At 39.5% G+C, this 23,198-nt stretch overlaps 1 protein-coding gene across 1 annotated transcript; it reads left to right on the top strand.

The window, feature by feature from the left end:
* The first annotated feature begins 10,635 nt into the window (after positions 1-10,635).
* Positions 10,636-21,553, top strand: LOC106084656 (dual specificity protein phosphatase 18). Its single transcript, XM_013248517.2, has 2 exons — positions 10,636-10,968; positions 20,468-21,553. Exons 1-2 carry the CDS (start codon positions 10,865-10,867, stop codon positions 21,051-21,053), a joined length of 690 nt encoding a protein of 229 aa, XP_013103971.1. The 5' UTR covers positions 10,636-10,864; the 3' UTR covers positions 21,054-21,553.
* Positions 21,554-23,198: the final 1,645 nt, after the last annotated feature.

The raw sequence follows: 23,198 nt of genomic DNA, 5'->3' as shown, positions 1-23,198 counted from the left end.
GAACTTAACCTGCTTATGGATAAAGTCATAACAAGTAAGAGCGTGCAAAGTTCGGCCGGGCCGAATCTTATATACCCTCCACCATGGTCGCATCTGTCGAGTTCTTTGTGCTGTATCTCTTTTTAGGTAAACAAAGTATAATGAGTAAGGACGGAGAAGCAGCTATATCAAGTTATAGTCCGATTCGGGACTCAAGAAGCGAAATCGGGACATCGGTTTATATGGGAGATGTATCAAGCTTTAGATCGATTCTGGCCATATTGCACACGTATGTTGAAGGCCATGGGAGGAGCCGTTGTACAAAATTTGTGCTAAATCGGATAAGAATTGCGCCCTCTAGAGGCTCAAGAAGTCAATACCCAAGATCGGTTTATATGGCAGCTATATCAGGTTATGGGCCAATTAGGACCATACTTGGCATAGTTATTGGATATCATAACAAAACACGTCGTGCAAAATTTCATTCCAATCGGATAAGAATTGCGCTCTCTAAAGGCTCAAGAAGTCAAGACCCAAGATCGGTTTATATAGCAGCTATATCAAAACATGGACCGATATGGTCCATTTATAATCCCAACCGACCTACACTAATAAAAAGTATTTGTGCAAAATGTCAGGCGGCTAGCTTTACTCCTTCGGAAGTTAGCGTGCTTTCGACAGACTGACGGACGGACGGACATGGCTAGATCGACATAAAATGTCGCGCCGATGAAGAATACTTTATGGGGTCTCAGACGAATATTTCGAGTAGTTACAAACAGAATGACGAAATTATGGGTTGCCCAAAAAGTAATTGCGGATTTTTTAAAAGAAAGTTAATGCATTTTTAATAAAACTTAGAATGAACTTTAATCAAATATACTTTTATTACACTTTTTTTCTAAAGCAAGCTAAAAGTAACAGCTGATAACGGACAGAAGAAAGAATGCAATTACAGAGTCACAAGCTATGAAAAAATTTGTCAACGCCAACTATAAAAAAAATCCGCAATTACTTTTTGGGTAACCCATAGTATACCCCCCATCCTATGGTGGAGGGTATAAAAAAAGAATCTGTGCAAAGTTTCAGCTCAATATCTCTATTTTTATACCCACAACCGAAGGATGGGGGTATATTAATTTTGTCATTCCGTTTGCAACACATCGAAATATCCATTTCCGACCCTATAAAGTATATATATTCTTGATCAGCGTAAAAATCTAAGACGATCTAGACATGTCCGTCCGTCTGTCCGTCTGTCTGTTGAAATCACGCTACAGTCTTTAAAAATAGAGATATTGAGCTGAAATTTTGCACAGGTTCTTTTTTCATCCATACGCAGGTTAAGTTCGAAGATGGGCAATATCGGACTATATCTTCATATAGCCCCCATATAGACCGATCCGCCGATTTAGGGTCTTAGGCCCATAAAAGCCACATTTATTATCCGATTTTGATGAAATTTGGGACAGTGAGTTGAGTTAGGCCCCTCGACATCCTTCGTCAATTTGGTTTAGATCGGTTCAGATTTGGATATAGCTGCTATATAGACCAGTCCTCCGATTTAGGGTCTTAGGCCCATAAAAGCCACATTTATTATCCGATTTTGATGAAATTCGGGACAGTGAGTTGTGTTAGGCCCCTCAATATTCTTCGTCAATTTGGTTCAGATCGGTCCAGATTTGGGTATAGCTGCCATATAGACCGATCCTCCGATTTAGGGTCTTAGGCCCATAAAATCCACATTTACTCTCCGATTTTGCTGAATTTTGGGACAGTGAGTTGCGTTAGGCCCTTCGACACCCTTCGTCAATTTGGCTCTGATCGGTTCAGATTTGGATATAGCTGCCATATAGATCGGTTCAGATTTGGATATAGCTGCCATATAGACCGATCCTCAGATTTAGGGTCTTAGGCTCATGAAAGCCACGTTTATTATCCGATTTTGCTGAAATTTGGGACAGTAAATTTTGTTAGGCCCTTTGATATCCCTCATCTATTTGGTGCAAATCGGACCAATTTTGGATATAGCTGCCATATAGACCGATCTCTCGATTTCAGGTTTTGGGCCCATAAAATGCTTATTTATCGTCCGATGTCGCCGAAATTTGGAACAGTGAGTTAAGTTAAGCCCCTCGACATAATCCTGCAATATGGCACAGATCGGTTAAGATTTGGATATAGCTGTCATATAGACCGATCTCTCTTTTTAAGGTTTTGGGCCCGTAAAAGGTGCATTTATTATCCGATGTCGCCGAAATTCAGGTATACAATTTTCACCGGATTTTGATGAAAGGTGGTTTACGTATATTTCCGAGGTGGTGGGTATCCAAAGTTCGGCCCGGCCGAACTTAACGCCTTTTTACTTGTTAAATACTGTTTTGTGATTTCAATAGACAGACGGACGGACATGGCTAAATGGGCTTAGATTTTTACGCTGATCCGAAATATGTATACTTTGTAGGGTCGGAAATTGATGTGTTGCAAACCGAATGACAAAATGAATATACCCCCATCCTTCGGTGGAGGGTATAAAAATATGTAAATCTTGGACAAAGATCTACTATAGGAAACATTTTTAACGGCAATTAAAAATTCAAAATTTTACTACAATAATTTGTGGCCATGCACAGTAGAGTGAGTGGTGTATTGTCCTCAAATATAATGTTGTCAAAATCGTTATCTATGACGAATTCTAAACAATAGTTTAAAATCGTGCTTCCGATTTTAAGGACAAAGTCTGTGGGTTACTGGTTTTTCATCTATGACCAGACGAAACTATTTAAGCTGCTATCCTTGGATTTTGGATGAGAGGCAACCAACTCTCACAATATACATTTTACCACCTTCAGCCCATTCTACACCAAGATGGAGTGCAAGGTTTCAACGATGTTGTTTATGTCTGTTCGCTTAAATCCAGTGATGCAATATTTAGTACTATGTAAATGGTATCCTCAGAGCACCTGTTGCTCTTGAATCAAGTACATCCAAAATTGTAAATATACCAGGTCTATGGTAGATTTGCCAGATCTTCTAGGCTCAATCACCAACACGATGCTCTGTGTAGTTTAGCCGAATTGTGCAAAGAAAGTGGTACATAAATAAAAAGCTCAGCAGGTAGTCCGTTGGCTCCAGCTGCTTCATTATTTAATTGAGTTACTGCTTTGCCACCTTATTCCAGCTAGACAGCGTAGTGGATTAGTTCTTAGATTCTACATTCCTTCGACTATGGAAATACATGCTGTATAATGTACAGCTTCATGATTAATAGGATTGAAGCAATTCACCTTAGACTTGATGAATACTTTTGCTCCACACTTTTATATGCCACAAAATTTCGCTGTCAAAATTTCGAACAAAGACTTATATGTGGATGGACATATTTTTGAATGTGACCGACACACCATCGAAGAATGTTAGGAATTTTGAAGTGAGGCAACAACAACCGCAAAAATAAAACAATGCAATTTCCCCCCTCACCAGAAAGCCAACAAAGAAAAATAACAAATTATGACGAATATTTGCGCAGAGAAGTGTACATGTAAAACAAGGCATTGTTGTTTCTCGAAAGCCTGTGAACTATAATGTGTTAGTAAACATTTATTTGTGCTTGTAACTGTTTATATTTCCCCCCAAAGATGAGAAATATGGGGTCTGCACCCCCATCTTTAATGTTGCAAAACATTTTACCAATTGACCTTGGTTGGTTGCTATACTCGCACTTAGGGATGAATGGGACTAACAATAGCCCATTTTGCTGCATCTTTTTATAGCTCTACCTTTATAACCAACAATCTGTCTATCGCAGTGACAACCCGCTGATTGATTTATACAATGTGAAGCGAAATTCGATGCTAACGATAAATTTTGATCTAAATTTGCGAATTTTTAGAATTTTGTTTATTCGCACAAATAACATGGCATTACATCATCCATCACACCCTGCTCTTAAGCGGACCGTCTAATTGTTTGGATGGATGGGGGAAGAAACCAAAAAAATACAAAAAAAAAAAAATAAATAAAAACAAAAACACGGTGGACACTGAATGAGAATACCTGGCAAAAATCGATACGCTCACATGCAAACAACAAACGGAATATATCAACGAACGAGACACCGTGACATGCCACCTCTACACCTTCAACACAATAAACATCATAGCCACCTCTATTACCGTTGTTCGCCCACAACCCGCCCATCTACACATCGTCTGTGGTGACCGCCTTTATGGTTGTGAGTAAGCGCCAATGTTCGTTGGCACACTGGGATGTTGCGTATCGAAATGGCATGAAAAACATTTTTAAAATTGAGTTTTTAAAACATTCACTGCCCGTTCGAAAGGGTAGTGGGAGAACTTTTCATATAAGATAAAGTAGTTTTGGTACTATTTCTCTTAGGATAGGGTACTTTTGGGGAAGGATTGTACTATTTCCTTAGAAAAAGTACCATCTCCTTGAGAAAGGGGTGATTTTAGTACCTTTTTCATGAGAAAGGGGTTGCTTTTTTGTAAGCCTTTCATGAAAAAAAGGGTTGCTTTTTGTACCGTTTTCATAAAGGAGGGTATTTTTGGTTCCCTTTCCATGAGAAAATGGTAGTTTTTGTAAAGTTTCTATAGGAAATAAATAGGTAGTTTTAGTACCCTTTTCATGAGAAAGAGGTATAGTTTTTTGTAGCCTTTTCATGAGAAAGAGGTAGTGTTTGTGCCCTTTCAACGAGAAAGGGTAGTTTTTGTACCCTTTTTATACCCTCCACCATAGGATGAGGGGGTATACTAATTTCGTCATTCTGTTTGTAACTACTCGAAATATTCGTCTGAGACCCCATAAAGTATATATATTCTTGATCGTCGCGACATTTTATGTCGATCTAGCCATGTCCGTCCGTCTGGCCTTCCGTCCGTCCGTCCGTCTGTCTGTCTAAAGCACGCTAACTTCCGAAGGAGTAAATCTAGCTGCTTGAAATTTTGCACAAATACTTTTTATTAGTGTAGGTCGGTTGGTATTGTAATTGGAATGAAATTTTGCACCACGTGTTTTGTTCTGATATCCAACAACTGTGCCAAGAATGATTCAAATCGGTTCATGACGTGATATAGCTGCCATATAAACCGATCTGGGATCTTGACTTCTTGAGCCTCTAGAGAACGCAATTCTTATCCGATTTGATTGAAATTTTGTACAACGGATCCTTTCATGATCATCAATATACGTGTTTATTATGGTCTGAATCGGTCCATAGCCCGATACAGCTCCCATATAAATCGATCTCTCTATTTTACTTCTTGAGCCCCCAAAGGACACAATTCTTATTCGAATTGGCTGACATTTTACACAGGTCTCCAACATATAATTTAATTGTGGTCTAAACCGGATCATATCTTGATATCGCTCTAATAGCAAAGCAAATCTTTTCTTATATCATTTTTTGTCTAAGAAGAGATTCCGTGAAAAGAACTCGACAAATGCGCTCCATGGTGGAGGGTATATAAGATTCGGCCCGGCCGAACTTTGCACGCTTTTACTTGTTATGAGAAATATGTAGCTTTTGTACCCTTTCCACGGGAAAAGATTAGTTTGTGTACCCTCTCCATGAGAAAAGGGTAGTTTTTGTACCTTCTCCATGAGAACTGGGTAGTTTTTGCACCCTCTCCATGAGAAAAGGGTAGTTCTTTTAACATTTCTATGAAAGAAGGGTAGTTTTAGTACCCCTTCTATGACAAATGGGTAGTTTTAGTACCCTTTCCATGAGAAAGCCTTTTCTGTAGCCTTTTCATGAGAAAAGGACAGTTTTGGTACCATTTCTATAAGAAAAGTGTAGTTTTTGTACCCTTTCCACAAGAAAAGAGCCTCCCGACTATATTTGGAATATAGCTGCCATATAGACGGATATTCCAATTTATGGTCTCAATACCATAAAAAGCTGATTTGTTGCCCGATTTCGATGAATCTGTGACTTGTATAAGATTTCTCAGAACCTGAATTAAATATGATCCAGACCGGCTCCCATTGCATATAACTACGAATATGATAGTCGAGTTATAGCAAACAAGTAAAAGCGTACTAAGTTCGGCCGGGCCGAATCTTGGGTACCCACCACCATGGATTCTGCTAAATTATGGGAGCTATATCTGGTTATAGACCGATTTCGACCACAATTGGCACAGTTGTTGAAAGTCATAACATAACACTATGAGAAAAGGGTATCCTCTCCTTCAGAAAAGGGTAGTTTTAGTAGTCTTTCCATGAGAAAAGGGAAGTTTTTCTACCCTTAAAATGAGAAAAAGGGAGGTTTATGTGCCCTTTCCATGAAAAAGGGTAGCTTTAGTAACCTTTCTACGAAAAAGGGGTAGTTTTCGCACCCTTTCCATAGAAAGGAAAAATGTATAAAAAATAAATCTACTTAAAGGGTATTATTCTATTCTACATACCAAACTTCTGTCAAACTAGAAAAATAAAACTTCTCGGAACCGAATTAGTATGATCCGAAAACCGGTTTATATGGGAGCTATATCAGGTTATACACCGATTTGAAGCATTTTTGGTACAGTTTGTTGGAAGTCGTAACAGAACACCACATGCAAAATTTCAGCCAAATCGGAAAAATATTGCGGCTTGTAAGGACCAAAAAAGTCAAATCGAGAGATCGGTTTATATGGGAACTATATCAGGTTAAAGACCGATTTGGAGCGTATTTGGCACAGTCGTTAGAAGTCGTAATAGAATACCACATGCTAAATTTCAGCCAAATTGCTTGTAACGACTCCAGAAGTCAAATCGGGAGATCGATTTATATGGGAGCTATATCAGGTTAAAGACCGATTTGGATCGTACTTGGCACAGTTATTGGAAGTCATAACGGAACACACCATGCAAAATTTCAGCCAAATCGGAGAAAAATTGTGACTTCCAGGGGCTCAAAAAGTCAAATCGGGAGATCGGTTTATATGGGAGCTATATCTAAATCTTAACCGATATTGCCCATTTGCAATCCCCATCGACCTACATCGATATTAAGTATCCTTGCAAAATTTCAAGCGGCTAGCTTTACGAGTTCAACCTATATCGTGATTTCAACAGACGGATGAACGGACGGACATGGTTAGATGGACTCAGAACGTCGAGAGGATCAAGAATATATATAGTTTATGGGGTCTGAGACAAATATTTCGAGGTGTTACAAACGGAATCACTAGATTAGTATTAGTGGTGGTGGGTATAATAACAGGAAGAGATGTCATTGATAAACAAGTTAAAGAGAAGTGCCTTGGGCCACTTCTACCCTGCGGAACTCCAGATGTGTGAAAATAGGGCCTTGACACACGCCCTTCAACTTTGCCATTGCATACTCTGTTGGTAAGATATTAATGAATCCATTGTAGAAAATTAGAATGAATACCTAGATGCTGCAGTTTTGAAAGTTAAATACTATGTGACACCTTATCAAAAGCCTTAATGAAGTTTGTATAAATGACATCAACTTGTCTACCTCCCTCGAGTTCCAAAATACAGTAATCAGTAAAAAAAAGTTTGATAAGATGTGGTGGATCTTCCTGAGGAAATCCCATGGTGCTAAGTTCGGTCGGGCCGAATTTTATATACCCTCCACCATGGATCGTTTTTGACGAGTTGTTTTCCCGGTGTCTCTTTTTAGGCAAACAAAGGAAAGGATAGGATAAAAGTTAAGAATTGCTATGCTTTTGGAGTAATATCAAGTTATGGTCCGATTCGGACCATAATGGAATGAATGTTGGAGACGGTAGAAGTCAGTATAAGTCATTATGTAATATTTCAGCCAAATCGAATAAGGATTTTGCCCTTTAGGGGCTCAAAAAGTAAAATAGGGAGATCGTTTTATAAGGGAGCTGTATTAGGTTATTTACCGATTCAGACCATATTTGGCACGTATTTTGAGGATCATAGGAGAAGCTGTTGTACAAAATTTCACACAAATGAGATAATTATTGTGCCCTATAGAGGCTCAGGACGTCAAGATCCCAGATTGGTTTATATGGCAAATATATCAGGTTATGGACCGATTTTAACCATGCTTAGTACAGTTATTGGAAGTCATAGCAAAACACGCCGTGCAAAATTTCAGACAAATCAATTGAGAATTGCGCCCTCTATTGGCTCAAGAAGTCAAGACCCGAGATTGGTTTATATGACAGCTATACCAGATTATAAACCGATTTGAATCATAAAAAGCACAGTTGTTGGAAGTGATAGTAAAATACCACGTGCAACATTTCAGTGAAATCGGACAAGAATTGCGCCCTATAGAGGCTCAAGAAGTCAAGATCGGTTTATATGGTAGCTATATCAGGTTATGTACCGATTTGAACCATACTTGGCAAAGTTGTTGGATATCATAACAAAACACATCATCAACATTTCAATCCGATAATAATTGCGCCCTCCAGGGGCTCAAGAAGTCAAGACCCAAGATCGGTTTATATGGCTGCTATATCAAAACATGCACTGATTTGGCCCTTTTACAATCCCAACCGATCCACAAGAGCAGCGACAATGCTGGAAGAGCATATTTTAAAAAAACTTTCGTGTGAACTTTGAATACCCACCACCTCTGGTATATATGTAAACCACCTTTCATTAAAATCCGGTGAAAATAGCATGTCTTATGTCTAATAGCAGTTATATCGAAATGTGTACCGATTTGGACCAAATACTTATAAGTACAAGTCATTGTTCTATTGTGTATAACAAAATATTGGCCCTTTTAGTAGCTATGTCTAAAAATAAACGGATCTGAACCATATACGACACGAATGTCGAGAAGCCTAACATAAGTCACTGTGTCAAATTTCAGTGAAATCGGATTATATATGGGCCTATTATGAGGCCAAGACTTTAAATCGAGATATCGGTCAACATGGCAGCTATATCCAAATCTGGACCAATTTGGGCCAAGTTGCAGAAAAATGTCTAAGAGCCTAACACAACTCAATGTCTCAAATTTTGGCCACATCGGACAATAAATGCGCCTTTTATGGTTCCAAAACCTGAAACCGAGAGATCGGTCTATATGGCAGCTACATCAAAATCTGAACCGATCAGGGCCAAATTGAAGAAAGATATCGAGGGGCCTAAGACAACTTACTGTCCCAAATTTCAGCGAAATCGGATAGTAAATGCGGCTTTTATGGGCCTTTGACCCTAAATAGGCGGATCAGTCTATATGGCAGCTATATTCATATCTGTACCGATTTATGCCATATTGAAGAAGTATGTCAAGGGACTTAACTTAACTCAACGTCCTAAATTTCGGCGACAGCGGACAATAAATGCGCCTTTTATCGGTTCAAAACCTTAAGACGAGAGATCGGTCTATATGGCAGCTATATCCAAATCTGAACCGATCAAGGCCAAATTGCAGAAATATATCGAAGGACGTAAGACAACTGACTGCCCCAAATTTCAGCAAAATCGAATAATAAACGTGGCTTTTATGGGCCTCAGACCCTATATCGGAGGATCGGTCTATATGGCAGCTATATCCATTTCTGGACCGATCTGGGCAAAATTGACGAAGGATATCGAGGGGTCCAACACAACTCACTGTCCCAAATTTCAGCAAAATCGGATAATAAATGTGGCTTTTATTGGCCTAAGACCCTAAATCGGCGGATCGGTCTATATGGGGGCTATATCAACATATAGTCCCACTTAGCCCATCCTCGAACTTAAACTTCTTATGGACAAAAATGGAATCAGTGCAAAGTTTCAGCTTAATAGCTCTATTTTTGAAGACTGTAGCGTGATTTCAACAGACAGACGGACGGACATGTCTAGATCGTCTTAGATTTTTACCCTGATCAAGAATATATATACTTAATAGGGTCGGAAATGGATATTTCGATGTGTTGGAAACGGAATGATAAAATTAATATACCCCCATCCTTCGGTGGGGGGTATAAAAAGGGTAGTTTTTGTACCCTCTCAATGAGAAAAGGGTAGTTTTTGTACCCTTTTTAGAAGAATGGAGTACATCGATAGAAATGGAGTTGCACTTTGCAAATACCGGCTGGTATTATTCACTCAGTATTTGTGCATGAGCCGGTGCCACCCGGCTTCTCACTGAGACTCTCCGCTCGATACCGCTGACTGTCCACGACTGCCGTTGCAGCTACTCCGTATGGAGCATTCGACTATCCGCAACCTGTGGACGCCCGGTAGCTCGCGACTAAGCTTGTGATGACAGCAATGAGCATCACAAAGATTAGACCTCAATATTCCAGCCTTTGTGGTGCTATCCCGTGCCTATAGAAAAATTTAGTTCTACTACCCTTTCCCTTAGAAAAAGATAATTTGAGTACACTTTTTTTTAGAAAAAAGGAAATTTTAGTTAATTTTCTATAGGAGGTAGCTTAAGCGAAATATTTTCTGCTTACACATGCTCTAAGCATAATAAGCGTAATTAAATCCCACTGTGCTTGGTTGTGTCAAACACCCTCTTTATGAGTTTCGATTTGCTAGGAGTGTTGTTGGTGGCTCAAAATGTATCGGCTGCAAAGCGAGTTGCTGTTCGTTTCGGCAACCACCAACGACACCAACAACACCAACAACAACAACAAGAAATACAAGAAGAGCATTAACAACAACCATAAATGTTTTGTTTGAAATATTTACGTTTGGTTTTTTATTCTCTCAACTCTGAACATTGCGGTGGATGGATGGACTACAATGGCCTGGCCAAGACATGCCAGTTCGTTTTTAAACGCAGAGCGAAAAAGACGTGTGATTTGGCTAAAGCTAAAAAGCAAAATATACACAAAATATTAACAAAATTTCAAAACATTAAAAAAAATCCGGTGAACATTTTTGTGTGTTTTTATATAAAAGGCAATTAAAAAGAAATCGCAATACAATGCAAATTTTGGAACAAAGAGAACCTCTACGCAACACCACCAGCTGCAATGAGAAGTTCGAATTTGAAAAGGCCCAATCGGAAAAATGCGAAAATCCACAAAGGTAAGCCACCACAAAGGTGGAGCATATGATATTACAGACTGGTATAGGCCTAAATTTTCCAGGGAACGTTAACTCCCTCATATGTAACATTGTTTAGTAGAGTACCCAGTACCCCCCCTCCAAAAATAACAAATAATTGGCCGAATACCTTCCGCTTCTGTGCTTTGTGGAGTCGCCACGTCGCACATTCTTCGCTTAAGAGGGAAAGTGTTTGTTTTTATGCCTCTTTAACAGCCAAATGACAACATTGTTGCTCACACTACCATCGCTTCCCACAGAACCCCCACCGCGCTCACACACCTCTTGTCGATGACAGCAACTAATAATTTGGCCCATTACCAAAAGCACACAGGAAAAAATACCACAAATGTGCCTCTTACCCGCCTCTTTGGCATTCTACAAACATTTCTTTGTCTCTTAGTCACCCAACGTGGCACGGCACCGCATCGTCGTCGTTGCCGCCTTTGTCGTTCTGACGCTTGGTATGTGCGAACTCATAAATGGCCCCAAAAAGAAAGTCTCCCCACATTAATGGCTGATCTGCATTCCCAAACCCAGAACACATTCGGTGACCATAACGACAGAAGTGAATTGCCAGAGATGGTTGGATGGAGAATAGGAAACATTCCAACCTCCGACGCCGCCGCCGCCGCCGCCGTTGCTGTGTTCATTTAATAGGGGGAGATGGCATGAAGCGAACGGCGACTGCGGCGACAACAAACCATCCATCCACCTGACTTGCCAAAAATAATCGAATATCTTGAGCGCACACACATTTATACTGGGGTTATTTTTAAATCAAAATTTTCGAAAATAATTCTTGTCGGCCAAGAACGATCGTCGGTTGTGTGGTACCCCTACCTACCCATGCGGAATGTTAATGATGTTGCATCCCAAATGTTGCGATAAAACTTTTGATCTCTTTGTATCTTACATGGGTGGGTGTGACAAATTAATTTACGTAAAACAGACACCAAAGGTATTTTGAAAAAAATACACAGGATACGAAAGCACAGGGAAAAGTTGAAATAAACCGAATTACGTTAGCATTGGAAGACATTTTACATTGCAAGAGATAAGATTTTAAATTTTCAAAAAAAAAACAAGTAAAAGCGTGCTAAGTTCGGCCGGGCCGAATCTTATATACCCTCCACCATGGATCGCATTTGTCGAGTTATTTTCCCGGCATCTCTTCTTAGGCAAAAAAAGGATATAAGAAAAGATTTGCCCTGCTATTAGAGCGAGACTTGGAGACCTGTGTAAAATGTCAGCCAATTCAAATAAGAATTGCGCTCTTTGTGAGCTCAAAAAGTAAAATAAAGAGATCGATTTATATGGGAGCTGTATCGGGCTATGGACCGATTCAGACCATAATAAACACGTATGTTGATGGTCATGAAAGAATCCGTCGTACAAAATTTCAGGCAAATCGGATAGAAATTGCGACCTCTAGAGGCTCAAGAAGTCAAGATCCCATATCGGTTTATATGGCAGCTATATCAGGTTATGAACCGACTTGTACTTTATTTGACACAGTTGTTGAAAGTAACTATAAAAAACGTCTTGCGAAATTTCAGCCAAATCGGATAGGAATTGCGCCCTCTAGAAGCTCAAGAAGTCAAGTCCCCAGATCTGTTTATATGACAGCTATATCAGGTTATGAACCGATTTGAACCATACTTTGCGTAGTTGTTGGATATAATAACGAAACACGTCGTGCAAAATTTCATTCCAATCGGATAAGAATTGCGCTCTCTAGAGGCTCAAGAAGTCAAGACCCAAGATCGGTTTATATGGCAGTTATATCAGGTTATGGAGCGATTTAAACCGTACTTGGCACAGTTGTTGGATGTCATAACAAAACACGTCGTGCAAAATTTCAACCCAATCGGATAAGAATTGCGCACTCTAGAGGCTCAAGAAGTCAAGACCCAAGATCGGTTTATATGGCAGCTATATCAAAACATGGACCGATATCGCCCATTTACAATACCAACCGACCTACACTAATAAGAAGTATTTGTGCAAAATTTCAATCGGCTAGCTTTACTCCTTCGGAAGATATCGTGCTTTCGACAGACAGACGGACGGACGGACGGACGGACATGGCTAGATCGACATAAAATTTCACGACGATCAAGAATATATATACTTTATGGGGTCTCAGACGAATATTTCGAGTAGTTACAATCAGAATGACGAAATTAGTATACCCCCCATCTTATGGTGGAGGGTATAAAAATTAAAATTTACGCAATATTTCGTAAATATTTTAAGGAACGTCATTCCAAACTTAGATTCCAAAGATAGAGCGCACAAACATACAGTAACAATAATTCATACTGATCCATTTCGAAGAGAAAAATTCCGCCTTAATCAGGGCAATGTAGCAGTTAAACGAAAATAATATTATTTAGTATTAAAACATCCTTTAAAGTAACATCGGGAGGACTTCTCCCATATCAATGCGTTTAAGGCCCAGTTTTTCAAAATTTTAGCTAAATTTTCTGAAAGCGAAAATTGCAAAAAAATTTTATCAAAAGACAAAACCAAACCTATGTTAGGAATTCTGCGCTACTTACAAAATCCTTAATAGTTTTCCATGCCACTCCCCTAACTTGGTTCATGTCTGGTATAGTGCCCCACCTAAGTGTCGGCCTCTGTTAGACACGACAGTCGGGCAATGACAAAGGAAATGCTCCTACGTCTCATTATCTTCCCCGCATGCCCTACACATGCTTGCCGCACCGATTTTACATAAATGAGCTCGTAGTCCTTCCTATGGGTCCCGTCGTGATACCAATAGCTATACTGACCTTCTTACTTCCTTTCAGTAATAGACTCGTCTTCTAACGATCAGGATCCCCCATAGAATTTTCTCCGTCCTATCGACCGTTTCACTGTTCCACAGGGTTGCATGCGTATTCGTCGCCACGTTCTTAATTCTAACTGCTTCGACCCCAAAGCCTTCGGGTTAAACGAGTTTATTGACGGCAGTCCTCTGGCCTTCACCGCCAAATCATCTGCCCTTTAATTCCCCCTTGCTCCGTTATGGCCCGACACCCAAACCCAATTTCATCACAATCCGATGAAAATTGGATAACTTATGCACCCTGTTCTACAGGATTGCATGCGAATTTGTACCCACCCCCTTAATACGGACTGCATCGACCCGAAAGGCTTCGGGTTAATCAAGTTTATTGACGGCAGTCTTCTGGCCTTTACCCCCAAATCATCTGCCTTTCATTCCCCCATACTCCGTTATGGCCCGGCACCCAAACGATGCGGATTTTGCCATCCTCAGAAAAGGCCATAATCTCCTTCTTACACTGCAAGACTGTTTGTGACCTTACCTCCGTGGCTGTTATTGCCCTCATGGCAATTTTACAGTCCGTAAAGATGTTCACACTCGACGTCTCTATAAACTAAATTTCAATAAAAAAAATAACAAGCAAGAGCGTGCTAAGTTCGGTCAGGCCGAATCTTATATACCCTCCACCATGGATCGCATTTGTCGAGTTCTATGCGCGGTATCTCTTTTTAGGCAAACAAAGAATATTGAATAAGAACAGTTATGCTAATGGAGCTATATCAAGTTATACTCCGATGCGGACCATAAATGAATGCTGAGCATTGTAGAAGTCATTGTGTTCAGTTCATTCGGATTAGAATTGCGCCTTGTAGGGGCTCAAGAAGCAAAATCGGGAGATAGGTTTGCATGGGAGCTGTATCAAGCTATTGATTGATTCAGGTTCGGTACATAACCTGATATAACTGCCATGTAAACCGATTAGGGATAATGATTTCATGAGCCTCTAGAGGGCGCAATTCTTATGTGATTTGTAATCAATATCCCAAGATCGGTTTACATGGCAGTTATATCAGGTTATGTACCGATTTGCGCCATACTGAGCATAGTGATTGGAAGTCATAACAAAACACCTCATGCAAAATTTCGGCCAAATAGGATGAGAATTGCAGTTACACGACGATCCAATTCGATTAATGCTTTGATTTGGTCATCATCAACTTCATTTGGCCGACCTGAAAAATCCGCAATTACTTTCTGGGCAACCCAATATATGTACTTTATAGGGTCGGAAATGGATATTTCGATGGAATGACATAATGAATATACCCTCATCCTTCGGTGGTGGGTATGAAAGCATGTAGTATCACGAGTCTGCACTTGTGCACATTATTTCCATGACCATGGAGACATACCCACTTCTGAGGGCTTTGTTTGAACCTATCTGGAGCATACATGCTGTGGGTGTTGATCGGCGTGTATGTACTTCAAATAGCATTAAATTTAGGTTATATCTCCCATTAAGCCCCTTCTTTCGATGCGTATTAAATAGTTTTTCTGCCCAAGTGCTTTAATCTCACCTAACGTCAAATAACCCCCATAAACAGCAAACAGTCTTATAAATTCGCAATGCCTCCCAACCCCATATAGCGTTCATTGATATCTTTATAGAAATTCCACAATGTGAAAGATATCTTTATTTTGGTATAAAAAAACAAATGCCGAGAAAACAAAACGAATCTTTTTTTTTTAAGTAATCTATGACGTCCATCGTGCCGTCGTTGGCCTGAGAAAACAACGAAAAACAGATCACTAGAACGCAATGTTTCCCCATCTGCCTACCCCCCCAAAAAAAAAAAAACAAATGAAAATTCTCGAAGAGAAAGTGTTGTGAAAATATGGCAAACAAATCGATATGGATTTCGATCATGGAAAACAATCAATGATTCTATTTTTACCATACCCAGGATAACGGGGGGCTGCTAGGTGCTGCAAACGAGGTAAACACAATAACAAAATTCCATACAAAAATATAACCAAAATAAAGTTGTAAACACATCCAAGACAGCATCAGAGAATTTGCGAAGGAGGGATGCTTCAATTGACTGCTTGACGTCAGTTAGTCAGTTGATGATGGTGTTAGGTCATGTCTTTGTTGTTCGAAATTTCCACAAAAGTGTTTTCTTAAACATGAATAATGCTGATATGCAATTAGGCGAAGAAAAGTAAACAGAAAACGAGTGGCATACAAGAGGATAGCCGCAACGATAGACGGACGGACGGACAGACAGACAGACAGATAAGTGAATGGATGGTTGGATGGATGCCTCAAAATTCGCTTTAGGCAATGCTTTTGATAATTGACGTTGACTATGGGGATGATGATAGTGATGATGATGCTGACTATTTTGCCTACCTTTGTAGCCTCTGCTTGACTTTTTGTGTGTGTGTGTGTGTGTGTGTGAAGGGGGGGGTGGGGGGATGATGGATGAATCCAAATTTGAATGAACAAAAGAATTTCATGATTATGTTCTGCTCTCTCGACACCTTCCTTCCCTGTCCCATTCATGCAAAGTGAAAAGAAAAGAAAACAAAAACAGCGTAAAGTGTTTTAATTAAATTCGCCTTCCAACACTTGTAGGCGTTCGCCAACCATAATGACTTTGTTTAGATGGCTTATATGTATAATTAAATGTTTTTTTTTTCTTCTCTTTGGTGTGTTATGTGATGGGACTTCATCCCCAAATCAAATCATTTGTTTTGAAATTTTATGATTGGTTATTTTAATTTGTTTTTGAGTGAAAGTGAATATGCGTTCTGTTTATTATTTTCTTTTTGCGTTTTTTCTAGCGAATTTTTCCTGACCCTCAAATTTACGATCAATTCTCACATTTTTGTCATTGTGTTTTGTTGTTGTTGTTGTTGTTGCTTCTTTGGCATATTTATGAATGTGACTGCAATTAAGGCCTCTCATTTGAGCATTCCTGGCTATCAAGGCAATTTGGCAATCTGCGATCTCTTCAAGCAAATGCGGGTATCTGTGTATGTTTGCTAGAAAATGCTTTTTGGCGGTTTTTATACCCACCACCGAAGGATGGGGGTATATTCATTTTGTCTTTCCGTTTGCAACACAACGAAATATCCATTTCCGACTCTATAAAGTATATATAATCTTGATCAGCGTAAAAATCTAAGACGATCTAGACATGTCCGTCCCTCTGTCTCTTGAAATCATGCTACAGTCTTCCAAAAAATAGAGGTACTAAGCTGAAACTTTGCACAGATTCTTTTTTTGTCCACAAGCGGGTTAAGTTCGAAAATGAGCTATATCGGACTATATCTTGATATAGCCCCCCAAATAGGCCGATCCGCCGATTTAGGGTCTTAGACCAATAAAAGCTACATATATTATCCGATTTTGCTAAAATTCGGGATAGTGAATTGTGTAAGGCCCTTCGACATCCTTCGTTAATTTGGCTCAGATCGGTTCAGATTTGGATATAGCTGCCATATAGACCGATCCTCCGATTTAGGGTTTTGGGCCCATAAAAGCCACATTTATTATCCGATTTAGATGAAATTTGGGACAGTGAGTTAAGTTAAGACCTTTGACATACTTCTGCAATATGGTACAGATCGGTCCAGATTTCGATATAGCTGTCATATGGACCGATCTCTCGGTTTTGGGTTTTGGGACCATAAAACCCACATTTAGTATCCGATTTTGCTGAAATTTGGGACAGTGAGTTGTGTTACGCCCTTCGACATCTTTCGTCAATTCGGCTCAGATCGGTTCACATTTGGATATAGCTGTCATATAGACCGATCCGCCGATTTAGGGTCTTAGGCCCATAAAAGCCACATTTATTGTACGATTTTGCCGAAATTTGGGACAGTGGGTTGTCTTAGACGCTTCGATATCTTTCGTCAATTTGGCCCAGATTGGTTCACATTTGGATATAGCTGCCATATAGACCGATCCTCCGATTTAGGGTCTTAGGCCCATAAAAGCCACATTTTTTATCCGATTTAGATGAAATTTGGGACAGTGAGTTGTGGTAGACCATTCGACATACTTCTGCAATATGGCACAGATCGGTCCATATTTGAATATAGCTACCATATACACCGATCCGCCGATTTAAGGTTTTGGGCACATAAAAGCCACATTTACCATTCGATTTTGCTGAAATTTGGGAAAGTGAGTTGTCTAAGACCCTTCGACATCTTTCGTCAATTTGGCCCAGATCGATCCAGATTTGGATATAGCTGCCATATAGATCGATCTCTCGATTTGAGGTTTTGGGTCCATAAAAGGCGCATTTCTAGTGCGATGTCGCTGGAATTTGGGACAATGAGTTAAGTAAAGCCCCTCGACATACTTCTGCAATATGGCACAGATCGGTCCGGATTTGGATATAGCTGCCTTATAGACCGATCTCTCGATTTAAGGTTTTGCGCCCATAAAAGGCGTATTTATTGTATGATTTTGCCGAAATTTGGGACAGTGAATTGTCTTAGACCCTTTGACATCTTTCGTCAATTTGGCCCAGATCGGTTCACATTTGGATATAGCTGCCATATAGACCGATCTCTCGATTTAAGGTTTTTGGCCCATAAAAGCCACATTTATCATCCCATTTTGCTGTCAATTGGGACAGTGAGTTGTGTTAGGTTTTTCGACATCCTTCTTCTATTTGGATCACATCGCTCCAGATTTGGATATAGCTGCCATATAGACCGATCCTCCGATTTAAGGTCTTGCGCCCATAAAAGGCGTATTTATTGTCCGATTTTGCCAAAATTTGGAACAGTGAGTTAAGTTAAGACCCTCGACATACTTGTGCAATATGGCACAGATCGGTTCAGATTTGGATATAGCTGCCATATAGACCGATCTCTCGGTTTTAGGATTTGGGGCCATAAAAGACGCATTTATTGTCCGATTTCGCCGAAATTTGGGACAGTGCGTTGCATTAGGCTCTTCGATGTTCTTCTTCAATTTGGCCAAGATCGCTCCAGATTTGGACATAGCTGCCATATAGACCGATCTCTCGATTTAAGGTTTTGGGCCCATAAAAGGCGCATTTATTGTCCGATGTTGCCGAAATTTTGGACAGGGAGTTAAGTTAAATCCCTCCACATATTTCTGCAATTTCGTCTAGATCGATCACGATTTGCATATAGCTGCCATATAGACCGATATCTCGATTTAAAGTCTTGGCCCCAAAATAGGCACATTTATAATCCAATTTAACTGAAATTTGACACTTTGACTTATGTTTGGCTTTTCGATATCCTTGTTGTATATGGTTCAGATCGGTTCATTTTTTGATATAGCTACCAAAAAAAATCAATATTTTGTTATACACAATTGAACAATGACTTGATCTCTGTTAGGGGATATAAGGTACCCGAGGTGGTGGGTACCCAAAGTTCGGCCCGGCCGAACTTAATGCCTTTCTACTTGTTCCTTTTCGATTAGAACAACAAAAAACTGCTTAATGGAAATATTTGTGTTTTTTTTTTTAAATATCTACATGATGTCGTTTCTGCGAATGGTGGAAGAATAATTTTCAAATCGAATGCCACATTTTGGCGTCATAAATTTTTTTCTCCAATGAATTTGTTTTTGTTGATGACCCAATTTTAAGTGAATAGTGGGTTTTTCATTGAATATGAACTTCAATGAAAATTGCAATGATGTGAAGGTCAAGAAGCTATGACTAATGATGTAGTTTGTCCTAAAAAAAATGCCTAGGCCAATTACATTATTATTTTTTTTTTTAAATAGTTTACTATATTGGGCCATTTTATTGCGCAGAAAGATCCTATAGGAGTTTGAAAAACGCAATACCGGAAGACAACACAGTTGTTGGAACGATAAACAAAACATAAAATTTATACGATATGAACTATGAAGAAAATTTTTAATATAAAAAAATTACCGAAAATCAAAAGCAAAAACCATATTTGAATCGGATATCAGCTTTAATTAACTGACTTTTTCAAATTTCAGCGAAATCGTGTAACAATTGCGGCTTTTATGGGCTTAAGACCCTAAATCAGCAGATCGGCCAATATGACAGCTATATCGAAATATGGTCCGATCTGAACCATATTTGAGTCGAAAAAACTCAAAATGCAAATTCGCAAATTTTGCCCATGAACATTCCACTAAGGAACAGGGGCAAACTTCTTACCTATCAATGAGTGCAGTCCGATTCAAATTTAAGCTCATTGATAAGGGGCCTCCTTTTAATAGCCGAGTCCGAACGGCGTGCCACAGTGCGTCACCTCTTTGGAGAGAAGTTTTACATGGCTTAGTACTTCACAAATGTTGCCAGCATTAGGAGGGGAAAACCACTGCTGAAAATAATTTTCTAATGATCTCGCTAGGATTCGAACCCAGGCGTTCAGCGTCATAGAGGGACATGCTAACCTCTGCACTAGTAAGGGGATAACCAAACGCTAAAAAAATTGTTGATGTTCACTCCGCGATTTGAACCCAGGCGTTCGGCGTCATAGCCGGACATGCTTACGTTTGCGCCCATCACTTGGGTCAATCTTCGAACCGCTTAGAAGAACTTTTGCAAGCATTCTCACAGAGGAACTTTTACAAATAATCTCCCATTGTCAAATTTTTTTCCCCCCATTTTAATGTGCGTCTTTATTTTCCTCTCTTTACAGCTTCCCAGGAGTTTCGCAACTGTTACCCAGTCTATATCTGTGCGGTGCCAGCGTTCTGTCTCCCACCCTAATCACTACACTTGGCATTAATTTTGTCATCAATGCTTCCTCTGAGTTGCCAGACACCCCACTGCCCTCCACAACCAATACCCTGTATTTACGCGTCAGTATTCCGGATCGTCCCAGTGCCGAGTTATCCAAACACTTTGATGAAGTTGCCGACATGATTGAGGAGGTCCGCCTTAACGGAGGCAAAACCCTGGTCCATTGTGTGGCCGGTGTTAGTCGCTCAGCCACACTATGTCTGGCCTATCTAATGAAGTATTCGGAAATGTCTTTAAGAGAGGCCTTCTTCCATGTCAAGAGTATACGTCCTCAAATTCGTCCCAACACAGGATTCTTTCAACAGCTGCGATGCTATGAGGAACTACGCTATGGCTCACAGTCAGTGCAAATGTTATTCCTGGAATGTCTGCAGCGAGAAATACCCGATGTTTATGAGTCGGAATTTCGTCCCATGGAAGAGTTCTATCGCAGGCAACGCAAGGTGAATAGATGTGCTCATGAGAAACCTTTGGCCACATAAGCGCAATGTGGCCTGCCGGCAGAGAAAGGGAAAATGTAGAATTTCCGCAATCACCACACTACTTCATAGCACTGTGAAGCAGAAGAAAAAAAGCATTTTGATCATAAATTGTCACACGTCTCAAAAATGACTGCCGAGGAAAGCATTTGTTCATACTTTCGCGGTGCAGTTGATGGAAGAATGGCCTGTTTGTTATGAAGTCGCTTGATGGTCCAAAAATTTCATTTCGAAAAGTTCATTCTGGTCCTTGCTGGAAGGCGAAAGTTCGTTCGTGAATCGTTTGTAAAATATGCATGCATATGTCTGTTGTGAATTTAGAATAGATTTAAAGCGCACATCTTTAATTGTTATATGTGAAATTTTTGCATACAATCGCAAACACACACACACACACAAACAAAATTACATTAATATTGTAATATAAACAAAAAAAATCTAATAAACTAATATGATTTTTTTAAATAAAAAAATTAGTTCAAGCACTAAAAGTTAAAAGAAAATCTGTCTTTTATTAAGAACGAATTCAAATAAGACACGTGAATTAAGAACAAGTAAAAGCGTGCTTAGATCGGCCGGGCCGAAGCGCATATTCGGTGTGCCTTTGGCACTTTAAAAACTGTTGCATACTTTTAGGCTCTTAAATAAGCGTGCAACTTGTTAGGGTGGGTAGCAACGTTTTCTTTGCGAAAACGATGCATCTACACCTGAGAAAATGTTGTATAACTCCAACATCAGTTAGATTGTGGTGACAATTTTAGCTTCCAGAGTTTTTTGTTTGTTGATTTTTTAGTTTGATTCGTATAGACTTAAAACGTCTGTTCTATTTTCATTTTCTACAAAAAAGGCATTGTAAATAATTAGACATTTTTTGTTTGTTGGTTTGTTGTGACGTTTGAGCCGATTTTGTTGAAAATGCTCAGGTTGGTTGGGACTGAATATTACTTCGATATATGAAATTGGGTTATTATTTAAAAAAAATCGATAAATCAGAGATGAATGAACCGAATTAAAAGAACTTTTGTTTGCCCAAATATCCTAATTTGGGGTCAAATAACGCTTCAGTCCCAAGAAACCTCTCTGACATATGTTGCGAATGGAACAAGATGCAATTAAGCGGTAAAGGTCTTACAGGGTGACATTCGAGATATTTTGAATGAAATTGAAAACATTTGAATGACAATCAAAAATTTTATCGTTTGTTTCTCTTTCGATACCAGCTTAATGATCGAAGATTTTTTGGAATGGAAAAGGAAAGCCAGAGATCACAACACACCAACCACTTTGGGACGCCTTTTTTTTGGTTAGAAGACTTTTCAACTATATTAGGTGTAAAGGTTTCAAGGGTCATACATTGGTAGGTCGTACTTATATCGCATATACCGCGAAAACGTGTCTACGATTGAAGAATCCGTTCACGTTTAAAATTTGTGTTAAATCGCATAACAATTGTGGCTTCCAGGGGCTCAAATTGTCGAATTTGGAGATCGGCTCATATAGGAGCTATATCAAGTTATCCACCAATTCGGACTATACTTGTCACGATTGTTGAAAACCATAACAGAACACTGAGTGTAAAATTTCAGCCGGATATCAATTGCGACTTCCAGGAGCTCAAGATTGATTTCTATGAGAGTTATAACAGGTTATAGACCGATTTGGACCGTACCTCGCACGACTATTGGAAGTCATAAAAGAACACAATGTGCAATATTTTAGATAAATCGGATAATAATTGCAGTTTCTAGGAGTTCAAGAAGTCGAAGGACCATTTTATATGGGATCTATATCCAAATCTGAACCAACCAAAGAAATACATCAAAATATAGTATCTATGCAAAATTGCCAGTGGCTAGCTTTACGTGTTCGACCACTATAGTAATTTGCTCAGACGGACAGATATTGCCAGATCGACTTAGAGAGTCAAGACGATTAAGAATCAATATTTTGGTGAGTTACAAACTACATTAGTATGCCCGCATCCTATGGTGGTAGGCATAAGCTAAAAAAAGGCCTCTGGGGGGTGGGGAAAAGAACCCCAGAAAAGTTGTGTACCTTATAGGGCGAGAAGAATTGTGCCTTATAGGGGCTTAAAAGTAAAATCGTCCAAATGGTTTATATGGGAGCTATATAAGATTACGACCCGAT

Source organism: Stomoxys calcitrans, chromosome 1 (genome assembly GCF_963082655.1).
Source record: "Stomoxys calcitrans chromosome 1, idStoCalc2.1, whole genome shotgun sequence".
NCBI classification, from domain to species: domain Eukaryota; kingdom Metazoa; phylum Arthropoda; class Insecta; order Diptera; family Muscidae; genus Stomoxys; species Stomoxys calcitrans.
Note: the sequence above shows the minus strand (reverse complement) of the source record. Positions and strands in the feature narration are given on the sequence as shown.